The 22712-nt window shown below is 40.1% G+C and overlaps 1 protein-coding gene across 1 annotated transcript in view; it reads right to left on the bottom strand.

The window, feature by feature from the left end:
* ITGA9 (integrin subunit alpha 9) overlaps positions 1-22712 on the bottom strand; it is a 213540-nt gene that overhangs the window by 34137 nt on the left and 156691 nt on the right. Inside the window, exons 19-23 of the mRNA XM_034062975.1 lie at positions 16646-16732; positions 15161-15240; positions 11792-11881; positions 9016-9124; positions 6119-6226 (exon numbers count right to left, since the gene is read on the bottom strand). Coding sequence (XP_033918866.1) covers positions 6119-6226; positions 9016-9124; positions 11792-11881; positions 15161-15240; positions 16646-16732 — 474 coding nt within the window. The remainder of the gene's footprint in view (positions 1-6118; positions 6227-9015; positions 9125-11791; positions 11882-15160; positions 15241-16645; positions 16733-22712) is intronic.

Raw genomic sequence — 22712 nt, forward strand, 5'->3', positions numbered from 1 at the left:
AGCAAAAGTTCCATGATTTTTTTCCACTTCAGATTTGTGTTAAGGTCCCAGCTCAGGAAAGTCTGTAATTTTATGGCCAAGCACCCTTTGCTGTATAACAATGAAAAAATTTAATGGCAACTAAGTTTTTCTTCACTGAAAAAGCTTCAGTTTGTCATGCTGACATTAGAAAGATGTTTACAAAAGCTCTTTATGAGCTGCTTTGGGGTCCTGCTTTCCGTGTCTAGAGATGACTGTGCCATGCTGGACCACAGCATATGTTCCTGCCTCCCCTCAAAACCATCCCAGGACTGGAGAGATGCACCACTGTCACCTGCAAGTAACAGGGCTCCCAGGCAATGCATGGGGCTCAGTTGCTATCACAGAGATGCTTTAGACACCTCCAGCACCTCCAACTGCCTAAACAAAATAACAGCCATTTAAAGAAGCAATTCAAGTGAACGTGGCAGGCAGGTCAGCAAGTTTCTGTACAATAAACCCCCTGGAATGAATTATTTCTTCCAGCAATCTAGCTATGCCTTTAAATACGTTGCCAAAGTGTGCAGGTGTGTATAACCATCACTGAAATGGAGAGAATACATGGGGGAATAACTAATACAAAGGGCTAAAATGAATCTTGCTGTAAGTCCAAAATGGTCCTATACAATCCATGTATCAATGGTGGCAACCACCAGCAGCATAAATTGCTACCAGTAAAAATTTTTGCTATCAGATACTATCAGCAAATATCATCCTCACATGCTGGGACGGTGGATATACGTTTTCAGAGCCAAGAGCTGAGATTTCAAAAGACAGAAATGAAACAATATTGAATTGGTTGGCAACAAACAAGGGGTTTTCTATGTAATGATAATGATATATAGGTTTGCCTCTGTACATGGAGGGGGCAATAATGAGCCTGACAATCTTAACATATACTTCAAGGAGTATTCATGCACTACTAGCACTTTAGAGTGTCCTCCTCTGCTTGTGCTTTTAAACATTAGCAATGCAGTAGCCAAAGAATCAAATCCTTATGTACTAGCATAGCAACCTACAGATAATAAACAGAAATTGCATTTAAGATTTCACAACTGCAGAGAATTCCTTTTTATTATAGCGGCAAAGAAAAACCTTAAGCAGCCTGAGACCTTGCATGGAACAAGACAGCAAACTTTAACTCTTCCCCTTAACATCTTCCTTACAGACATTACTGTGCAAGTGCTGGGAAGAAAAATGACATGAGTGCTACACAAAACTGGCCTTAAAAATGTAACCTGTCATCAGCCAGGAAAGACTTGTGGCTCTGGGACTGACTCCATTCTACTTCTCTCTGTTTCAACATTCACAGGAAGAGAATAATGTTTATTTCAACAGTTTTCCTTATTGAACCTGACAGGCTTTTCTACAGTCCCGTGCTCAGGCAGCTATTAACTTAAAAGGCAACTTGGAAAAGGAGTTGTCTTTGACTCCTCCATGCTGCTAATTTTGTTTCCAGTTCAGCTTTTCTTGTTTCTAATCTTACTGATACCCAGGTTTCATAAAGGCACAAAATAGGTCTCCCCACACAGACAGAAAAAAAAGGAAGTGTGAATATGCCAAGTATAGTAGTACAACTGGAAGACTTCTGTTTGTCCTTCCGACACAAGGATTTTTCTTTTACTCCCTAAACAAAAAGTGACGGGAAGGATGGACCAGTAACTAGGGGCTTCAGCTAACTGGCACACTCAAGGTTAAAGGGAGCAGGATTCACAAGACTGAGATTTAACCCATTTTTCGCTCTCTGGAGATAGTTCTCAAAGCCTAAGCTTAAACACCTAGGGAAACTCAGAGAGACTAAGATGGCTTTTGTATTGTCAGTGGAGACAACACAATACTGGTGCCTCTCCAGAGTTGTTTTCATGCCCCTCTCCATTAATTACTACAGTAAGAGAACACAGTAATTTAAAAATATCCTATTACTAGCAATTACTAAACTAGCAATTACTACACTTAAATATAAACTCATATGCATGAAGGGAGTTTCTCATCAGAAAATTGGAGACAGTATTTCTTTCATTCTCCTTCCTTCCTCCAAATGCCCTTTTATTTCATTGCCTAGACTGCAAACTCTTTGAAGAGACTGTCTTGCAATATGTGCACCTCTCTTTCTAACAAGATTCTGAGCAATGATGACATACAGTTCTTTATGTCCTCAGTACTGATTCACTTGCTGGCCTGCACAGTGCAACAGAAGAAGCAATAGTTCTTTCCATAACACCACAGATGTGTACAGGACTTGCTATTGGTTAAAACTGTGTAGCTTTGATTCTGGTGACAATAGTCTGACTGGCATCTCAACAGCCTGGCAGCCAAGCAGAGCTTGGTACCTCCAGAGGAGGGGTGAGGATCATCTGCTTGCACTGCAGTTGGATTTCAGTTCAAACAGATAAATTTGGTTTCCAACTGTTAATCCCTCATTCCTCATAATTGTGTTTACCTTTGCTGGAAATAAATAGGAAGGCAACAATCAGATCCAGTTCCATAATGCCAGCATCAGAGCAATCCTGGACACATTGCTAATTTATCAACAGCTTCAGGAAATACCCTGGTTAATTTTGTAGGAACTCCCATTGTGAAAATCTTTTTGGATGCCCCGAAAAGCAGCTCCTTGGCTGGCAAGTCAAATAGCGCTTCCCTTGCCCTGCAAATTAGCTGGATACCCAAAGGAAATTACTGATCTTTCAGCTCAAAACTAACACACACAAGTATAATGAGCACTGTTTTCCTTTGTGGAAGAAGAGATAATCAATGGCTTGAAGAGCCGTTGTTTTGGTGAAGCTCTTCTGTGTCATCGTCTATACCGTTCCTATCACACTTTACCAACAAGCTATTTATTATGCTTTTAACCTGGCTTGAAACCTCTGCAAGAAAGCAAATACAAAAATACATAAAACCAAATGAGTATTAATTTGTCTTATCTGCCTCCACAATAATAATTTAACACTGCAGAATTTGAGTATCTACTCTGTAACATCAAATGTCCCTTATATATTCAGGGGTTTGTTGGGGGAAGTGCTGCAGAAGCTCCCAAGACCCCTTGAAGAGTATGAACATCTCCAAGGCAGAACTCCGCATGTCAAAACATCTCTGTGACCTGAATTTCTCTGGAAGAAAATCTTAAAGCAGTTTCTGCAATAAAGCCAAAAGCGTAGAGCAACAGGAACAGAGGAAGCATGAGGGCTGTCATTTCCTCTAAGAGCAGCAAGATAATAACTCCTGTTAGCACCTCCCAAAGATACAGACCATTCCAGTGGGCCATATGTGACTCTCATTACTTTTTGTGTCTGAAAGTCTAGATCAGCCAACACAATATGAAGGAATTAGCTCCTGGCACTATCTTGTTTGGTGTGTGTGTGTATGAGAGAGACAAACTCTAGTGCTTTTACTATGCATTTTCATCTCCGTAAGTTTTACTGCTGTACTGTACATCAGAGAAGTGGCAAAAGAATTATTAGCTTTAAGAAGCCATAACCATGATGTAATCAAATCCCAAATGCTGGATCAACAGTTTCAGTTACAGATAACGACCATTCCTAATCCTTTGTTTTAATGCCAGCTATTCTGAAAGGTCCAGCAATGCTGACACCTCAAATGGCTGGATTATAGGTATAAAAGTGTAATTAATGACAAATACACCCACACTGTCTGAAAGGATGCTATCACCTTTATTGCAGTCTAGATTCTGGGAAGTTCAAAATAAGCAAAAGTTTGAATCATTTAATGACTATGTTTACAAAAAAAGTTCTTGTAAAACAGCTGTTCTAACCCATTTTCCAAAGTTCATTCCAACCTGATGCTTTCAGGGTATTTTTTTGTTTGTGTGTTCAAGTATATTTGGTCTGTAAAGAAATTAGAAGCTCCATGATTTTAGTTCCCTTTTCAGTCAATAAAAACTCAGTGGGAGAGAGGCACTAGGAAAGAGAGTAGGATGCCTTTCCTGTTACAATAGAGAGACTTGGGAGACATGGGTTCAGTGCCTGCCTCTGACACGAATTTCCTGTATGACCTCAGGCAAACCATTTGGTGTTTCTGTTATTTATCTGTAAAGCAGGGATAACCACTATCCCAGACAGGAGTTGCTTGGATAACATTTACTAATGTCAGGGGTGCTCAGAAAGTCACATACTAGATTTCTACTGACCACATACCCGAACTCAGGGGTTGAAATGACCCAGGTTATGCCAGTGTAACATCAGACATCTCATAAAACCATACTTGCTTACTACCACTCTTCAGCCTGTAATGCAAATAGATCTCACAAAAGCAGTTTGACATTTCCACAAAGACAAACTACAAAGTAGAAGAAAGACACCAAATAATGTGGAGGAAAACGCAACCTGTTGCTGGGGAAAAGGGATACAAACTTTGCAAGTATTTATTAGCACAGTGCCCAGCACCACACCACACAGCTGGACCTCCTTTAAAAAAGCCATCAGAGGTACAACAGCAATGAAAAACAAGTTAAGTGCAAGATTTAACATTTTTGCCTTGTTTTTCTAACAGCTATTCAATACCATATAGTCCATCACATCCTTATCATTGCAACTTCGGGCTCTGTGTAGAAATTATTACAAACTATGCCTGGAGATTTTGTCCTTGCCCACTTTGTGAGTAGTGTACACCTCAGCTAATTCAAGAGTGCAAAACTGGTGTCTTGTCTAAGACAATTTGCCCAGACTTCTGAAATAGTCAACGGAGAGAAATAATGAATGCCCAGAAGGAATTTATCACTCCCTAATGTAGATGGCCTGAGTTTTGAGACAAAATCTGTTAAGGAGATTCCTACCTCTATCCTGCTGCTCTGAACAGCAGCATACAGAGACCACAAAGGGACAAGGAAACAGGTCACAATCCTTTGACAGACAATGTGTCAAAGGGAAGGTAATATAAAACTGGACTAAATAAAACATTAAAATGCAATGTCATGGGGAATGAGACATAGGATGAAGAATTAATTAGTTGGACAGTTACTTAGTCTATACAATATTTGTGCCTCATATAATACCCCAAATCTGTTTGAGTGATTCTGTCTTTTGTGCCTGTCTGTAAGCCATATGTGTGTTTATCTCATACCTTTTAACAGCACAAATCTTGGAAACCTGCTTAGAAAAGTCTTATTGGATCTATGTTTACACAGATTCAGTGACACAGCTACTTGCATATAAAGGATGGTAATACTTTTCAGCCAAAAGGCTAGAAAAGTACGTAATAAAGAAATAAAGTATAAATATATACATATAAAAGGTATAAATACTTAAAAAAATTATACTTTCTTCCTCAATAAAGTATAATACTTCTTTTCAAGTAGCCCGAAGAGCTGGTTCCATCTTACAAAGACAGATTACTCTGAATTTCAGAAACAGTACTGAACAGTACTACAACCCCAGTAGTGAGGTTTGCCTCTCTTGGCCACCACGGAATAAATGATGGGATGTTAGTGGTTTAACAAAAGCTTTGAAAGTAATAAATAAATATTAGAAATGAAATCTAAGAATGTGTCTCCTTTACCACAATTCGTTATTTCTTTGCCATTGACATGAAACCGCCTTTTGAAATACACTGTGTTGAAAGAATAACTTTCTCTGCTACTTTCATTTGTTAAAAGAACACTCAAAAGGACCAGATTATAACACTGACTGTAAAAAATATATATATATTGATACTGTATTCAGGCCTAGCTAGTGCTTTTGCAGATAACCACTGAATAAAATGGGGAATGCAAGTCATCTTAATAATACATCCTGCTGATATTACATACATCGTTTAATCAGAGAGGGCTGATTAAAACTCAGTCGTCTTTGGAGGTGTGACTCAATGAAGCGTTCTCCACATTTACTTCAGGGTTAGCCTGATCTAGATTTACACTGCATTGTAGGAAATCAGGAACACACAACCATCTGCTTGCCCTAGGTGAGGGCCAGCAGTCAATAGCCAGGTGGGCTCAGCTTTTTATGATGACCTGACCACAGATACAAAGAACCTCTTCTTACCTAAAAAAGCAAATGATTCATCTTAGTTCTGCTGGATTTCTTTTGTTTCAGACATCAGTCAGCTCTCAGTGCCTCTCTGGACTCAAAACACATCATAACGTACTCACCATCATCTGCTGAACATGAAATATTTCGGCTCCAGTGGCAGAGAGGCGGTTTGGAAATGAAATGTCAAGAAAAGCTCCAGGGAGAGTGCTTGGCCCAGCATTGTAAACCTGTAAGATAAAATAAAGAAATAAAATAAAGTCTAAAAATTACACATATGACTGGATATAAATGGGAAACTACTGTAGAACCAGAGCTGAGAGTATAAAGTTGAAAAAAATCAAATACTATGCAATTTGTTCAATGTCTTCTTAGTAAGATATTTAAGATCCCTTCCAACCCAAACCATTCTGTGAGTCTGTGTAACACTTCTTTTGTAAGTATTAGGATGAAGGCAAAGGTTTAGCTTATCTAAGAGTTATCTAAGAGTCTTTAAGCAAAACTCATACATCAGTGAGAAGCAGTTTTGCAATATGGTTACCAGTCAACAATACAAATAGAATGACACTTCTACCTGATACACAGAGACACTGCTAGCACTATGAGTGCTTTGTAACACCATCAGTAAGACCATGAGAAATGCTGCTGTCTCTGTTAATTCTCATTTTCATCTAGTAACCACTGCATTAGCTTCAGCATGTGTTTTCCTTATGAAGCAGAAGCCAAAGTAATGATGATTGTGACTACCGGACCGCGGGTTTGCTGAGTTGCCAGGAAACGCGTGTGAACAACTTCCAATCAAGTTCTGAAGTTTCCAGTTAAATGAAACTCTTAGTGGAAAACATTCTCTTTCATTCAAAGTCCCACAAATTTTCAACAAAAACTACTTCTCAAGGAATTTCCAGTCGACCACTGAATCGCATCAAATGAAAATTCCAGAATCTATCGGGTTTTGCTGCAAAGAAATAAGTCCTGGAAAACTTTCAATGAAATTAAGTTTTCATGTCTATCTATGTTTTTTTTAATCAGGAAAATATTTCCTGGTTGCTTTTAACAATACATATATAACTGCATATAGTTAAAAAATATAGGCCCATTGGAATATTTATGAACACTGAGACAGTACTGTCAGAAAATGTAGCAATCAGTTGTTAATTGTGTAAAGTCCATATATTAAACACAACAGGTTTTCATTCTTCAAACGCTGTTTATATTTGAAGAAATGCCTGCCTGATAAAGTGAATCAGCGCACAATGCCAAATCCTTGCAAAAACCCTGAGGCTCCGAGCAGGGGGAGAAATCCCACTACAATGGAGCATGATAAATGCTGCATGAAACACAAACATAATGCCCCATGTTAGACATTTTAAGAAACTTGATTATCTTGCTGAGATCAGATAACAGAGCTAATGCAGAAAAGGCATTTTCATTGCACATCTTGTTACCCCCTCCCCAAAATGACGCATAGATCTGTTTTCTTATTAACATTGGACATGGTATAGATTTTCCCATTTAAAACCCACTATAAAGCCCCATATTTTTGTAAATCATCTCTTTTTCTTGGTTAAGAAACTATTATTTTTCTCCATCTGGAGAAGTTTAATAAATGGCAGGCAAATCATTAGAAACAATTAAGCAAGCAGTGATACAAACCATGCTTTGCCCATTATGAAACTCTACCCTTTCTCTTTGACACACACAGTTATGAGGTTTACCGCATTACTGGAGAGCAGATCTGTGACTTGTTACAGTTCAATTTTCTCCTTCTATGTGGGGAAAAAAAATTACTCATAGGGCAACTTGTGTGTTGATAATAACACAAGATAAGAGATGAAGCAGGACAAATGCTGGCTCTGCCAATATATAGATGCTTTCTCCTTTACCTGTTATCACTTTGTTTTATTGAAAATATCCATCTAGTTAAAGCACCAGAACATCTGTTCTTTATCTGGTTTTAACCAATAACTGGCTGGGGGGGAAAGGGGGAAGGGAAGACCTATAAACCCACAAGAATGAAATCAGAATCACAAGAATTAATAGCCTGGTTCACAAAAGCTTTAATGTCCTCGAATCCTGCTTTCACTCCTTCTCAGTAAATAGCTAAGGGCACTGCATGACAGTGGGGGCTTAATTGCTCTGGACCACAGTCTGTCCACGGAGGCAGACATGTGTTATTCATTATGAGCTGAGTGGCATTCATGCCTAGGAGAACAGAAAGGGGAAAAAAGGTGAAAGACTATTTTTCACAATAAATTATTTCCCCCCACCTCAGCATGATTTATCATTCCCTAGTTCCATCTAGCGGTCAAAAAGTGCTTGTAATAGATACAGTCACAGCAGCGAGACAAGTTCCTTTGGCCTGCATGACAAGAGTTTGCTATAACAAACCATCCATATACTTTGTCATATCAGGAACTCATCTAACTGCCATGTGAAATGTAATCTATAGATAATACTTGAATAACACTGCAATGCTATGAGACATTTAATGAAACCTCCTCACACACTTGTCTTTTTAGTGTCCCAGTCTCTTCCCTGTATTGTATTCTTATCAGCAATGCTATAAACATTTTCATACCAGGGCATATAGCAAGTCTGAATCCTTGCATGTGTATATGTTTGTTCTCATGGATAAAAGCTGCCCAGTCCTCAATGACCATGCTACTAAAAAGAATTACTCCTCCCTTTTGAACCTGCAACTACATCCAAGATGTGGCACTTGAGTTACCAGAGCTCTTTACAGAGTGCATGATGAAAGGTAAAAGAAAAACAAATGGAAGTATCTTCATTCCTGTGGAAGTAAGATGCCCTACTTGCAATTCTTAGTATAATACATTCAGATAAGGAAACACACCATCTCTTCACACAGTACATATGGTAGCCAATCAACAATGCATTGGACAGCATACTGTGATTCAGAAACATGCTCCAAGGACCACACATCACTCAGAATAAAAGAGATACAAAACCAGAAAGAGCTGTCAAGCAGGAGAGCAATCAAAATAAGGATCAGTTTTACCTGCAGTGTGAAGTTGAGAGACTGGAAAAGACATTCGTGGTTTTCCAACCGAACAAAGTTGGACACTTCCACAGAATCACCATAGAAAAATGAAGTAGGGAAGACTTCTCTGAAAGATCAAGACACAAATTTAGTAAGCTGTGTTTGTCGCCAAAATTAAATACATTTGTGGCAAGTTGAATTGCACCCCTTGCTTTCAGGTCTTGTGAAATTCTATGAGAACATTTAACATTAATTTATTATTTGTGATTTAATTTTCTCTTGACAACACTGAACTCCACAAGCAGCATCTCAGCTGACCCAGGTTAACATCCCACCACCAAAGCAGACTTCTTTTGATTCCTTTATCTCCTTTTCCCCTTTCCTATCACAAAACCTCTTCTCCAGGGCCCCTGAAATGGATGATTTCTGAGAGTCCAATAGCTTGTGCAATACAGGAAATCATTGCACTAACAAGTTAATCTGAAGAAACCGTTACTAACAGGAATACTTTCAGTTGAGTATCCACTAAAGAAACATTCCAATTTTATCTACTATTTACATAGCATTGCAGGAAAAAAAACACTTCATTAATTATCTGAGCTTCACTACCTTTATGATTAACAGATGGCTAAAGGGAAGAGTAGAGGGGGATATAACTTTCTTGCAACTACAGTGGCACAGGCCAAGTCTCCTCAACTACTCTTATCATCTTATCACAAAGTAAAAAGCAGTAGGGTTTTATCAGAAAAGACTTGGAAGCACAAACAGTACCTGGAAATCCTGCAGAAGAAGACTAGGAGTGCTTTAAGCATCCTCTGTGCCTCCTTTTAATCTGGGGCTGCTGTACTGGTTTGAAAAGGTCCTAGTTTCAGACAAACCTTGGTGAGGGACTGCCTAAAATTCTGCTTCCTTCCCAATTTGTCCTTTTGGGTCAGAGCTTTTTGTGACAGGATTTTAGGCCTGTTTAGGTACATTTCCTTTTTTTCCTGCCTGCCTCCTATGCCAGAAATTGCTAGGGAAACAGCAAGAGACAGATTTCTTCCTCCCATTTACAGTGGTGTGCCAGAAGGCTCCTCCCAGACATGGTACAAGCCCTTCCGGGCTATTTATGAGCAGGAATGAAGTTTGCTCTTGTAGACTCAAATGCAGGATAGCTAATAAAAATAAACTTTAAAAATATACTGTCCCAGAAAGAGTACTACTAATATTACTATGCATGGGGATACTGTGCTCTCCAGTGAACCCAGCTTTTTCCTGGTAGTTCTGTGAACTTGAATTGAATAAGCCTTGTCTATGACAAAGAATAAAGTAATCTACATAGTCAGTTGGGTGGGGCTTAGAAATTCAGAGACCTTGTGCTCTACAAATAGTACATTCTGAAGAGAAAGAAAAGAGCCACATTTTTATCAGTTTTATTGACATGCAGTATTCTGTAGGCAAGATCTAAGGACACAGATGAAATAAAGCTGTACAAAAATCCATCTTTATCAAAGCGTCAAGAAGCAAGGACACAGAGTTAAGTTTCTACACAATCTGCAACTACAAAAGCACTCAAAAACTTTCAGAACATGCTGATGAGACTGTACTGGCAATATAGAGGAGATTTTTGTCCTTGATAGTCATCTTGTGAGGTCTGGCAGTGCACTTCACTTCTCCAAGCAGGTTTAAGCATGTCTTCTACCCATTCTGACTATTGTGTCAGTAATTAAGGGATCTTATTTCTGTGTAAGAAGGGAGAAAATCAGCTTTACCCAGCTGATTTTACCCAGCTTTTCAGCCAAACCACGTCAGTGCAGGTATCTTTGTCCCTTCATATGTAGCATGCTCGTCAAAGGAACCTTTGACTTCTACTGATGCTAAACTGCACTGGTCATTTCGACAATATGTATTCACTGGGGATTGTCATAAATGGTGGTTAAACCAGACACTGACCGCTTGGAGACACTACTGATATTTTTTTTCTTCCCCAGTTTCAGAATGAATGTCAACTTTCTCAATCTGTGTGGACACTAATTCACAACGAGTGACCAGGTCCCCTATTACAACTCAAGCACAGTCTATGCTAGAGGACAGTCTGTCTGTGGGGACCAACCACACTTAAGACTGTGGTGCAGAAGTGGAAGGGAAAACCCCTGAGTACAAAGGTAGGAGGAACTCATACATGAGCAACCATGGGGAGAGGACAGTGGCTATATATTATACAATTCAGTCAAAGGGTGATTCCTTAGTTGCTGTTCAGATGCCTCACAGAGTTGGGACCAGAGGAAGTGATAATATGAACAGAAGCAGAAGTGAATTCTGATTGTGAAATTAAACAGAAAGACAAACAGCTGGACTCCACCAAGTTCCTTAAAATCCCAGAACATTTGACCCTAACCTTTGTCCTGGTGATTGATTCCCAACCATATCCTTAAAGACGTGACCTAAGGCACAAGATGTGGTTTACTTGTTCTCTTTTTATTTTATTTTAAGGTCCCTCATACCTACAGAATCACATGAATTAAAGTCTGATCATTACTACAAACATCATGGTAACTAATTAGCATTAAATTAATGGAGTTTCTCTAAGGAGTGAGAAAGAGGTACAGTGTTGGAATGAAAGGCATGACAAATAAAATTCCCAGATAATGAATGAGTTTGTCTGTATGACCAGAGTCTGGGAAACAGGGAAACAGCAACAGTTCCGCTACATGTAAGCAAAGAGAAGAATTCAGTTTTTTACTGGAAGAGACTCAGATGTTATTGTTAGGATTATCATTATTTTTGTTGTTTTCATCTGGTGACTGGTACTTACCCACTGATAGATGAGTCCACTTCATGCATTAGGGGCACCGACAGAGTTAGGGTATTATCATGCAAAGATTCAGTGCGTTCTAGGTTTCCACTGCGCAAGAAAGGAAAAACAAACATGCTATAAATTGACAGCCTTTGCAATACATCACACAGTATCACAACTACCATCTCTCTGACTTCCTACCTTGAGCCTCTCTATTTGAGTGATGTCAGCTCCTTAAGAAGCCTCCTGAAGATTAAGAGCTACATTTGTTCACCCACCTCGGAGGGGGCACACACATAAAACATGTGCATTGTGACTGCTCCTGTGTATCTCATTGTGGTGTGACAAAATGTGGCTCTCACCAAAAAAACTGCCTTGGAGCAAGGTGTGCATTCAAATGGCAGTGCAAAACTACAGCAGCCATGATGCACAGTGGAGAGAAGCAAGGACATTTAGACTCAATGCAAGGAGTGATTCTGTCCCAGCCTGACTGCACATCAGTTTGGGAGGGATACATACTCCCCACAGAGGGTCCTGACTTTCCATATACCTGCATTGTACCACAGCATCAATTTGGTGCCACTACAAGCAGCTTTTTTGGGTGAGACCCTCATACTAAACTGGACACAATCTCTCAGCAGTTCCATCCCCTCTTTCTGTACTTAGCTGCCGCTTCTACTTTACATTTTTGAAGGTAGCTACCTCACCTGGTAAAAAGCAGAAGGAGGAAAGAGAAAAGTGTGCAATCATCTCTGATTTGAGTCAGTTTATTTCAGTGTGAGCACTTCTGTATGAAGTCCGTGAAAGGTGCCTGTGAAATGCATGTCCGACATGGAACACTGTAATTATTCTAACTCCGATGGTGAGTCTGCTTTGTGAGTGACAGCTTGGAACAATAATCTTGAGAAATATGTTAGATATATTTCCAGTTTCTCCAGCAGTGACTCTGGAATCACTTTTGCCTTGTAATTAATTGGATTTACTCACAAATCAAGCTGGCAAAGCTAAAGATATGATCCTATTTATTTGAGGGCAGTATCACTGAGGCAACAGCAGGCAGTAACATCCCAAGTGATACCATGCAGATGATGAGTTGCTCAGATTACAAAACCAGAGCCTGCTGGCTACATACATGCATAGATAGAGTTCCGCTTTCTGTAACTGACACATTGGCCATGTCTGCTAATAAAACTATGGCCCAGATGGAAAAACCCACAAAATCCCAGTCCCAGGAAAAAAACACTTAATAAAAGGTTTTCCTCTGAACAGGCTTGAAGAAGAGTCCAAATTGGAGACATTTCTCATCCAACACAAATACTGAGATACCATGATGGCAAACAGAATAAGCAAGTAGAATTCTATACAGGGTTCATGGGTACATGCTTATCTGGTTCAAATGGATCAAAGGCACTGACAGAAAAGGAGAATACAGCACAGTGAATCTAACTCTCGAAAAATAGCTCACACCATGAAGCGCAGAAAAGGCTTTGGGGTTTTGTTGCTGGTTTTCTAAACAGAGCAAATGTAAGGTAATGTTCAGATCTCTGTCCAGTTGATCTCTCCCACTACTGAACCAGTCTCTTGTTACAGGTACTACTGCCAGAATTGCAGCTTCAAGGAACAGGCTTAAGTGGCCTCTTGAAGGGCAAAGCTTACTTTCCCATGACAGCATGTCACAGGTTTTCTGTGTTCAGCCAGACTAGCCTTGGTTTTGTGTGGAAACAATGTCTCCAGTCATTGCAGTCTGGCTACAACACAGACACTTCCTCTCCATTTCTTTATCACTGACTTTACCCCAAGGCTCCTTGCAATTCTTGTGGCAGACAGATTTTATTACACTTATTTCATAGCATGGGAATTAAGCAATTTGCCCAAAGTCACAGAGAAAATTAGGGTAATCAGCACTGGGATAGGCACTGTTGTCTTTGGAGGTTCAGCTGAATCCTTTGAACACAACTGTCCTCCTGCCCATCCTTCTGAAATGAGAAACCTGTTCCTAAACCCCTCTGAGCATTCAGACTATGTGTACAAACTACTATTTATTTCTTTGCTCCATCTAAAGGCACTGACTAACCCTTCTCACTGGTGGGGCACAGAAATGTGAGGAGTGAGATTACAGAGGAAATCCCTGTGCTGTCCAAGGCAGGAAAATGAGTGGCACAATCTGGAAAACACTGGATGGGCAAACTTCAAGCACTGCAGACCCATCTTTGCACCAGCTGGCATTCACCTAACAGATACTGATGCATCTCCCTGACCTAGAAGCATCACGAGGTCATCTGAACACACCAAGAACTCCTCCTCACGGAGGATAAAACTTCTCTAACGTGCAAGACATGGTCTTGCCTCTCTAATATGAGGTCTCATTTTCAGTGTTTCATTCCAGCACCATGTGCTGCAGGATCTTGTTCCCAACTACAGTTGCTACTGCAAGGGGAGGACTGTGCCCTATGAGAGCAATCACTCAGCACCTGCTACAGTTTCTCTCTTCTCTCCAACTACGTGGTACAGCATTATCAAACTGGGGAGGAGAATTGAGGCTGGAGGCCCTGATTTTGACACAGGAGGGTATGAAGTTGGCGTATTCACACAGTAAGGGAAGCAGGAACTAATCTCACACCTAGCATGTCATGGCCCAGGTTAACACAGCTGTGCTACCATCAGTTATACTGTCTCATAGACACCCTGACAATGCTTGTGACCGAATCACCCACAGAGTCTGCTTCTTTGTGACAAATCATCTTAGGAGGCACAGAGCATGTGTCACACCTCATATTCTGCCCGAAATAAAAATCACTATGCATGCACACTTGGCATCGCCCTACTTCAATGCCTGCTCCAAGCACCCTTGGGGAAATACCCTATTCAGCTGTTTCATGCAGTCTGTCATAGATCATTGAAGATCCATAGGGGAAAAAAATAGACATGCAACTTTGCAAACTGTCAGTGAGATTCCTGACCATCTGATGAAAGCATTTATCTTTTTTGGTTTGCATCCAAACACGCTTATTTCATTCAAATGCTGGAACAAATGTGCCTGCCTGGTGCTGATCATCAACCGCAGCTGATCTGAGCTTGATACAGGGCCCAAAGGGATGGGCATAGAAACACGAAAGCCTTCCATTTGAGAGAACACAAACTGCTCCTTCAGAATTGCAACTGCTTGGAAGAGAAAGCCTAAGTATGATCCTACCTCATTTTTCAGGAAGCTGTGTCACATGGTTCCTCTATATTACCAAAATACATACTTTTAGACCCAGAAATTTAACCTCATCTACTATACATACACATCTACCACTAATATCACAGAACTGTCAAGCATATGCAATGCACAATTCATATAACAAAGGATATTCAAGTCATCAAGAGGTACAAAGGTTCCCTTACCTTTGTGCAGTGACAAGGAAGGTAAGTGTTTCTTCCTGCCCAGACAAGTGGCTTGTATCAAAGATCACACTGAAGTCATACTGTGCAAAGAAAATGCAGTATTTAGAGACAAATATTGTTTCAAAATGCATTTATTCTGAAACTTTACATATATTTTACTGGCCTAGCTGTACAAAAGTAGTGCATTTAGATACACATAAGAGAGCTTCTTCTACTGCAGCATAGCTTTTAAATCTTAGCAATTATATTGCTGTTTGATTTTTCCTTTATTGTGAAAGCACCTTTCCTGGAATTGTCATTCAAAGGTATTTCTTGAGGAGAATGTCTGCCAGGGAAAGAGTCTTTCAGTATAAGAGGATCTCTACCTGAAACTACCTCAGCACTAACCTTTATGCTGTTACTTGCTGGTGAAGAGATCTTTTGAGGGGAATAAAGATCATGCCTCAGGCCTGCACAGAGACTGGGAGTGACTGGCACAAGCTAAAGCTTTATGGCCACCCATCATAATGGCTAAAAATCAGCTGTTAATTTTGAAAAGAGAATCTGTAAAGACCACTGTTGCACTCCTTTAACTTCTCCATGCAGTAACTTTTCTACCTAACTCCAACATAGGTTTTGGCAAAGTGAAAGTTTCCAAATTCGTGATTTCTATGGCTTGCTGAAAAAGAAAAAAAAAGAAAATAACCCAACTATGTCATTCCAGAGCAAAAAACTCAGATAATTCTATTCCAGACAATATTTTGCTACTGCACTTTTCATTTAAAATCTTTTTAAATGCTTCAAAAGAGCATATTACAGTCAATAAAACTCCTAAGCCAAAAAAAAAATCCTGTCAGGTCAAAGGATATGTCAATTCAAATGGAAAGAATTAGGTTTTGAAGTAGAAAACTTCTGAAAATGAAGACTGATTTTGTTCAGGTCATCCTGAAGTTATACCTCGTCTTCTCACCCTTCTGCATTGGTCATTTGTACAGCTTGACTTAGTGACAGAAAGAACCCGGCTGAATTTCTAAACATCATGAGAGAGTTCATCTTTGTCTACCAAACAAAATCTTCATGCAAAGCTACCAGGAGACCATAATATGAAAAAGTCCCTATGGTATTCTCATTGTAATCTGTACAAATTCAGTTGCACTTTAATGTAAGAGAAGACAAAAATAAAAACAAAATAAGGCAACTTAAATAAGACGGAGTCCTGTGCTGATTTTCTGCAGAGGAAATATGCATGTGTTTCATAGTTGCATCTATGAGTCGTTTTTTAAGAGAATTGTATTGTAGTGCACAAGGTTCTGTCATTGGCTCTATCTGGTGAGAAAGAGGACAGCTACCCTCCATAACTGTACAAGGCTTGGGTATCTTGAGTTCAAAAGCTACCGAAAGTGTCAGTCACAGGCATTTTACAGAGCAGTTGCCTTTCCAGTCACTCCTTGGAGACAAAGAGGTGAATGGACCATCACTCTGCAAATGCAAGCATCACAACATTACCCTAGATTTCGATCTCATGAAAGGAAATCCCACGCTGCACTTGAGGAAATCTGACTCCAGCAACTCACAGGCAATGCCCAGCTCCTCCTGTAAGAAAAAAAGACCATGAAATGATAGATTTGGGGAAAAACAGGATTACTAAGAAATGCCATTGCGATAAAGTATTGTAGAAAATGAAACATTTCCCACCATAGCACTGTTATTCCCAGAAAACTAATACTCATTGAATAAGGGGAAAAGCAGTGCTGTGCTTCCTTACTCCACCTTAGCTGGACCAGCACCAAGAAGACGACCATCAGAACATTGCTCTGAGAGACAGACCATAGGGAAATACTGTGTAACTAAACACATTAGGGTCAGGGGTTCAGCCCAAATTCCTGGATAACCACACAGCCAGCTGTTACCTCAGTTTATCAAAAGACAGGTTTTAGAATACAGTTCACCAAGGTAGTTTTTCCAGGTACCAACATCATAAAGAGTGAACTGTGTTAGGCAACAGTGACCAAACCACGCCACACACAGCTGCTGGAGAAAACATTAATCTGGTCCTGGTGTCAATTGCTGTGCTGATCTCTTTCTGTGGTCCATGGGATAAGCCACATTGGTATGGACACCAACTTCCTTTAGTGATAAAATGATGGCATAGATAAAGTAGAGGAATGGACCTCTCCTCATGCTAAACATTGTTAGACTATGAACATTGTCAATAAAACAAATGAAAAAGGTTAGAGCAGCTTTATCCTGTGAATGAAGAGTGTTTCATTGCTCCATAAAGTAAGTATCTGGCTCCAGGCTAGCACGTTCTCATCTCCAGGTTATCAGAGAACAGCTTTTATGCTCTGCCGTTGTGGACAAGTTCATCTCACTAGACTTCAGGAGTGGGATGCAGTTCCAGAAACTGCTATGCATTTTTAGGTGCCTACACAGCAAGTGATTGCTGTGTGATCTAGGCATCATTGCTCCCATCACAGTCTGCATCACATCCCACACAGATGCAGAAAACAGTTCTGCAAAACCAAATGCAGATGTTTAGTTTAGACTGTGCTGTATATATACCTCTTTAAGCCCTACACTGAAGCTATGGAATTGATGTCATACAGCTACAATATGAATGGCTAGATTCAGACATCTGAATCTAGAAATTAACTCTATTCTAGACATGTAGCTGAGAATCTCTTAGTTAAGGTCATATAATTTATTTGACCTATTTTTAATATCTTCAGCAGTCTGCAAAGCCCAGGCTCTGTCTTATTTTGCACATTTCCCAAATCACTTCAAATATGAGTTCTGATTTAAATATGCATTTAAAAGTTACATCGGTACCATACTCAGGTGGAACAATCACATGGAAGTGGCTTCCTGAACCACAGACTTGTGTTATAGGCATCTCTAGGGAATGCCTCTGGGCCTTTCATGTGCTAACACAAGCATTTAGTGCTCTACAGATGCGACTATTATCCTAATTACAAGTCTGGCAGCATTCGGACTCTTGATCTTTTAACTGCTTCCTGTGATATCTGAAAGACAAGGTCTCCCTTATCTTCAAAATCATGATACAAATCAGCCCTACATTTATAGAAAATTATAAACCTAATGTTACCTTTCTTATCTGACTCACACAGCACTTCACTGGTTTCATATGAAAAGAAAATAACACAAGGAGAAAATCAATGCATGCTTGGAGGTGCTGTTGGTGTTGATATTACTCCAGTACTACTCAAATACCAATGGCCTCCACATTCAGCTTCTCTATGGATTTGTTTCCTTGCAATCTTCAGTAGGCTTCTACTTCCAGAAATACGAAAGATGGCATTGCCCAGCAAACCAAATATCTAACTTCAGTCATACAAAGCTGCTGTCCCCATACACTGTGTTAGAGTTTTTCCTCCATTTAACAGAAAACAGCAGTTTCACGGATGAAGCATCCCCTTCGCTTTTCCTCTCCTCAGTCTGTGAGGGTCTCCTGCTCTATGCAAGTGACCAAATGAACACAAACTCTTGGCAGCTGTGTAACCAAACACAAAACTTCACAGCTGTTTCCTCTGGGAACATTCTTGGTTCTGTGTTGTTCAAATGTCCCTTGTTGTCTAACTGTGGCAACCTATGAACTTTCTTTCACCAACTCCCAGACTCTGTTCATTCAAGAGGGGTTTTCTATTTACATAGCTGTCTGGTGGTGACAGTGACCAGACAGACCCAAGACACTGCCTCCTCTCCTCAAGGTCATATCCCTTCAGAGATGTTAAAACCAGGATAACAGAAAGAACTCTCATCTTGGTAATGGAAGAAGAGCAGTACTTCATCATTTTGCACACTGGTAGCTGCCTGCAGCCCTGACAGCAGGCACACAGATGTTTTATAATGGCCTGTTAAGGAAACAACAGATAATGTTGCACAGTTTTCCTATTGTTGCTTACAACAGCTTAATGGATGCAGTAAGACTGACTTGAACAACCTTCTGGCTTCATTAGCATACCATCCATTTTAATGATTAATATTAATACGTTACTGAAGTTCAGATTGGGCATTAGGAAAATGTTCTTCTCTGAGAGGGTGTTTGGGCTACTGGAACAAGCTCCCCAGGGATCATAGCACCAAACCTGTCAAGAGCTCAAGAAGCATCTCCACGATGCTCTTAAATCATATGGTTTAGTTTTAGGTAGTCCTGCAAGGAGCAGGGAGCTGGATTCAGTGATCCTTATGGGTCCCTTCCAACATGAGATATTCTATGATTCCATTAATGCTGCAAATTCAAGTTATTCAGTGCTAAAAACTAGTAAACAAGTCTGCCTGCCCCACTCTGCTTCAGCCTTCTGCACATCCCTAAATTACAGAGATTACCCAGAAATCTTTTCCCATGGACTCTTTGTCTTTCTCTGTGATTAGATGGAGAAGCTCTGCTGATGAGTAAGCATTTTGTTTCTCCTTCACTGCTCATTATCTGGCTTCAGGTTTTATTTGCAGTGCACTGCTTTGGAGAGAGTGAAAATTGATTCTTCATGGTGTTTCCTATGGTATTCAACTCTGTAACATGTGGGCACTCTGTAAGCACTAAATAAATTCAGTTTTCACACTATTCCATTGTGCTGAAGGGTTGGTGATGTCTTATCTGATAAACAGGGACAGGAAACAGTGCAACTCAGAAATTCTGGATGCCACTTCTCACCGATGCTGGCTAATGCTTTCAATATGCAATGCTTCTCTAGGATGAGTTGAGAACACAGCTTATTGCATGAATTTCCATACCAGTTTCTAGTTTACTTTGAAACATAGCCAATAAGGTTTGAAGTTTCCCTTCAAACGAGACAGCACAAAGTTTATCTGGAAAACTCTGGGGATGTTTTTTCTGAAGCATTTCACAGCATTTCATATACTTAAGAGAGTCAATCAGATAAATAGCCAGCTAATTAGCCAAATAGCCGTGCTATTACTGTATAACAAATGCAGACCTGGGTATGGGAAACATGAAGCTTAAGCTGGCTCACAGGCTGCTTCTCAATGTCCTTTATCGGAGAAAGAAAAGTTCCTGATAACTATAACATGAGCAACAGAACAGTCAAGTTCTACCTCCGCTATATGGGGCACATGGGGAAACAGCAAATCAGCGTAAATTCTGGAGCATAATGCTGTCAAACATTATGGACAGAAGTGTTTTGATGTGTAAATATTATGTGTGGTTTCTATTAAGTAGTGCAGGAAGCTGGTAATGATCTTATTAATACAGTGCCTCTAAGCAGCAACATGGAAATGTTGCTCTTTGCTACATTTAAGACTTGAGAGGGGAAAAGCTTCACCACTGCTCATGTTCTCATCTCTCTGCTGTTTCAGATATTCACCTAGTGTACCATGCAGTCTGTAATGGGGGTCACCAGCTCTCTCCTCCATGACAGGTAAACAAGACAGATGAAGCTGAATACTTAAAAGAGTGCATTCAGCTTGGTACAGAAAGTGTTTCAACAAGAGTAAAGCATTTTAACCACACAGATGGGATGCTGGAATGACAGCTGCCATTTGTCCCCTCTCCTCCTGGAGCAAACATTTTTAGAAGATTTCTTAAATATTGTTTACTTTGACCTCAAAGGGTCCTTTTCAACTTGGTTAACTGCCAAACCTAAGGCTTAAGAAGAAGGGAAGGAGAATGCTTTATGAAAACAGTAAGAGAGAACTGCTGGTGGAAGAAAGGTTCCGGCTCTGCCTAAAAACACAGTCATAGGTCAGAGACTCTGCCTCTGGGAAGAGTCTTTGTGTTGATGTACAAGCACAACATATTCCTCCTAACTGAGCTCCCTCTCCTGCAATGCAGATAATCAAAACTGGATGCAATACATGAAGTGGCACGTCCCAAAAAAGGATATTGAAACTTCCTCAGCCTCACCTTGACTAACCATTTTCAAATCAGATCACATATGGGGTTTTCCCCAAGGGAGTCTTGCACAGCTTGTATGTGATGACTTATTGATCAGCCAATGCACTCTGACCCTTCTCTGCCTCACATCCAACCAAAACCCTCCAACCTTCCTGAGCCTGATCTGGCAGTTTATATAGTCTATTTTTACTTTTTCCCACCCTTAGAGAAAGACTCTTCCCTAAAGCCAGAACAACTCTTCCAAACTGATGTTGGCCTCAACCCAGAGCCATCAGCATGTTTCTTCAGCTTGCTCCCATCCCCATCCCCACCCATAACTGGTTTCAAGCTCCTTGCCTCAAGCGTCTCCTTAAGTAATTTCCCCAGACCCTTAAATCCCCTTCAACAGTCTCCAGTCCTAGTCTTTTATCTGACAACTCTTCTACCCTTTTAGTATAGGTCACTTGTGTTATTTTGCACTCACCAGTGCTCTCACAGAGAAGGTGTGAATTCAACCATCCTAGCACTCATTTATGGCCTGCTAGCTCTCTGCTTTTCTAAGCACACAAGCTCCTAGTAGGTACTACATCTGAAATGTCAACAGGGAAATGCAACAGAGGGATCCTAACCTTGCAAAAGGATGTGCCAGATACAGCTCTAATTGATTTAATAAAATCATACCAAGATAGCAAATAGAAAGTGATATTAATTTCTGAACTTTGGGTAAGTACAGTACTGCTCTGAATATTGTTGATTTTCTCTGCCAGAATTGACTTCACCCTTTTAAATATTCTTCTGATTAGCTGTTATTTTTTAATGGATTAAAACCACGAATGATGCACACTGAAAATATCTTCATTGCAGAAGAATCCTATTGTTAGGACAGTCTGTATATTTTGTTTAGAAGAGAAAACAAAACAAAACAAACCCCAACTTGTTAGGAAGTCCATTTACCAGCAGTTTGTATCTCTTTTTCCTTAGATATAACCAAATTAGATTTTTTGGGGGTTGTTTAGATGGAAAAAAGTCTCCCCTGCAAATCCTGGCTACTCACACACATACTCTGGAACAGAGGAGAAAATGTCCTGGAAGCCTTGATAATTTGTTGGCAGAACAAGAACTTATTTAACTTGTTAGAGTCTTTTTTATGCTGCTGAACGTTTTCCAGAGGGTACAAAAGAATGTCAGGAGTGAATATTGAGGGACCCTGCACTTGCTGCCAGAGCAGACACTCTTGTTCCTCCTTTTCTTCTTGTTACTGGTTTTCTTGCTCTGTAATGCCTGTCTGTGAACCATTACACTTGGCAACACAAGGGATCAGGAATAGTACTGCCATCTGAGAAGGCTAAACAAAACATGCCAATACCACAAAGAAGGGCTACTGGCACTGTGCACTTCATGCTATGCCAAGTCTCAAAAGTTAGACACCCTGCATCTACCTACTATATACTCTGCCTATTATTTGCCTGGAAATGTGGGTTCTCTGACCTGCACCAAATCACTGGGAAAAATACAGTTTGGCCAAATTTGCACAGTTTCTTATTCTCATCACGGACCCTGACTTAAAGCACATACTTATACCTCAGTAGTTACACTTTTTCACTTTTGGTGAAGAATGGCATTTTCCAAATAGTTTAGATGAACATCTGGATGCTTTGTTTCACCCAATAGAACAATTTTACAGACCTGACCTGCATTTTAAGCCTTTCTTTTGGGAGCTAT

Source organism: Melopsittacus undulatus, chromosome 1 (genome assembly GCF_012275295.1).
Source record: "Melopsittacus undulatus isolate bMelUnd1 chromosome 1, bMelUnd1.mat.Z, whole genome shotgun sequence".
Taxonomy (NCBI): Eukaryota; Metazoa; Chordata; class Aves; order Psittaciformes; family Psittaculidae; genus Melopsittacus; species Melopsittacus undulatus.